This window comes from Mirounga leonina, unplaced genomic scaffold (genome assembly GCF_011800145.1).
Source record: "Mirounga leonina isolate KUSES-001 unplaced genomic scaffold, KU_Mleo_1.0 Mir_92, whole genome shotgun sequence".
Taxonomy (NCBI): domain Eukaryota; kingdom Metazoa; phylum Chordata; class Mammalia; order Carnivora; family Phocidae; genus Mirounga; species Mirounga leonina.
The window spans coordinates 11,958,460-11,960,593 of record NW_023270852.1 but is presented as its reverse complement, the minus strand read 5'-3'; the positions used below and the strand labels follow the sequence as shown (position 1 = coordinate 11,960,593).

Genomic DNA, 2,134 nt, shown 5'->3' with positions numbered 1-2,134 from the left:
CCTCTCAGTGTTTTCTGTGCATTGGCCATCCTAGGCTGGAAATATTTCAAGAATGCAAACATTTTTCTTGGTGATTCCCTCTTTTCATTCTTTACCTTATGTTAAATGACTCAATCTCAAATTCAAGCATCATCTTGTAATTGCCTTTACCCCTCACCCCCCATGGTCTCCTTCCTACATTCTTAACCATCTGTTTGTAGGGAAAGAACATACAGAAATATTTTTGGTTGTTGGAAACATGTATTCTTTAATTAGAGTGTCATTCATTGAGGGCAGGGAATATATTCAATTAACCTTTGTATGTGTCTTATTATTTGCATGTTCCAAGAAGACAGAGTGTAAGATTTGCCCAAATCTCCTAGTGTCTTCACCAAAGAATATTATAAGAAAATCTGTGTTTTCTCCTGTCTGTGTGAATAGGAGGTGGGGTCCTGAAAGGTCTCCCTAGGCATGACTTCTTTAAACCACACTGCTATTAGCCACACAGTCTTCTGCCTGTTGGGCATCCCCGTCCTTGAGGACCAGCACATGTTGATTTCCATTCCCTTCTTCATTTCTTATTTTATCGCTCTGCTTGGGAATAGCCTGCTCATCTTTATTATTATAATAAAGAGCAGCCTTCATGAACCCATGTACCTCTTCCTCTGCATGCTGGCCGGAGTGGACATTGTCCTCTCCACCTGCATAGTATCTCAGGCCTTGGCCATCTTCTGGTTCCATGCTGGGGAGATCCCCCTGAATTGCTGCATCACTCAGGTTTTTTTCTACCCTTCCACCTTCATCTCTGAGTCAGGGATCTTGCTGGTGATGGCGTTTGACCGCTACATTGCTATATGCTACCCCCTGAGGTGCACCACGATTCTTACACGTGCTCTGATTGGGAAAATTGGAGTAACTGTCTGTCTGAGAAGTTATTGTACAATTTTCCCCATAATATTTCTTTTGAAAAGATTGACTTTCTGCCAAAATAATATTACTCCACACACCTTTTGTGAACACATTGGTTTGGCCAAATATGCTTGTAATGACATTTGAGTGAACATCTGGTATGGACTTTTTGTCATCATGTCGACAGTGGTCTTAGATGTCCTGTTAATTTTTGTTTCTTATCTACTGGTTCTCTGTGCTGTCTTCCACATGCCTTCCCCAGATGGTCACCACAAAACTCTCAACACACGTGGCTCCCATGTCTGCATCATCATCCTCTTTTATGGGCCTGTGATCTTCACAAGTCTTATTCAGTGGTTTGGACACCACATTCCACCTCATATCCACATCTTATTGGCTAATGTCTGCATTCTGGTTCCACCTATGCTGAATTCCATCATTTATGGGATTAAGACCAAGCAAATCCAGGAGCAGGTTGCTTATGTATTTTTTCCAAAGCAGAAATAACCTTGGCAGAGATGCAGATTTTTCGGCATCTCTAGCTATCAATGAAAGCTTATCATTTGATTAAATATTAAATGTGTATTTCCCCCTCCTTGTGTGCTCTCTCTCGCTCTCGCTCTATCTCTGGCAAATAAATAAGTAAAATCTTAAAAGAAAAAAGAAAATAACAAAAATATAAAGAATAGCTTTAAGAGGGTGAAAATTACTGATAACTTTTTTGGTGTAATGCCCTATATTCTTTGTTCCATGTGTATATATTTTCACATTTGATATGAAAATATGTACAAAATCTTGAAATCTTGGCATTTACTATATATGATAAATTTAATCATTAAAAATTTAAAATAATTATAATTTCTAATGTTTGTATAATATTCTATAGTAATATTTTTCAATATTATTGAGTGTTTAAGCTTTTCCCTATGTTAATAGTATAAATAAGCCCACTATGAACTTCTTTTTCATAAAGTTCTCAGAGTTTTCAACTTTTAATGATAGATTCCTAGAATTTGAACCCCAGATTAAAAAAAAATTTTTTTTAAATTCAGTGTTATATTAATTTCAGGTGTACAATGTATGATTCAACAATTCTACACACTACCCAGTGCTCATCACAATAAGAGTACTCTTAATTCCCTTCACCTATTTCACCCATCTCCCACCCACCTCCCCTCTGGCAACCACTAGTTTGTTCTCTATATTTAAGAGTCTGTCTTTTTGTTTGTCTCTTTTTTTCCTTGTT

The 2,134-nt window shown here is 37.3% G+C and overlaps 1 protein-coding gene across 1 annotated transcript; it reads left to right on the top strand.

Annotated features, from left to right (window-relative positions):
* Positions 1–450: 450 nt before the first annotated feature.
* Positions 451–1,395, top strand: LOC118004012 (olfactory receptor 52B4-like). The gene is given in 1 exon segment (XM_034995137.1): positions 451–1,395. A coding segment is annotated over 1 exon segment (945 nt).
* Positions 1,396–2,134: the final 739 nt, after the last annotated feature.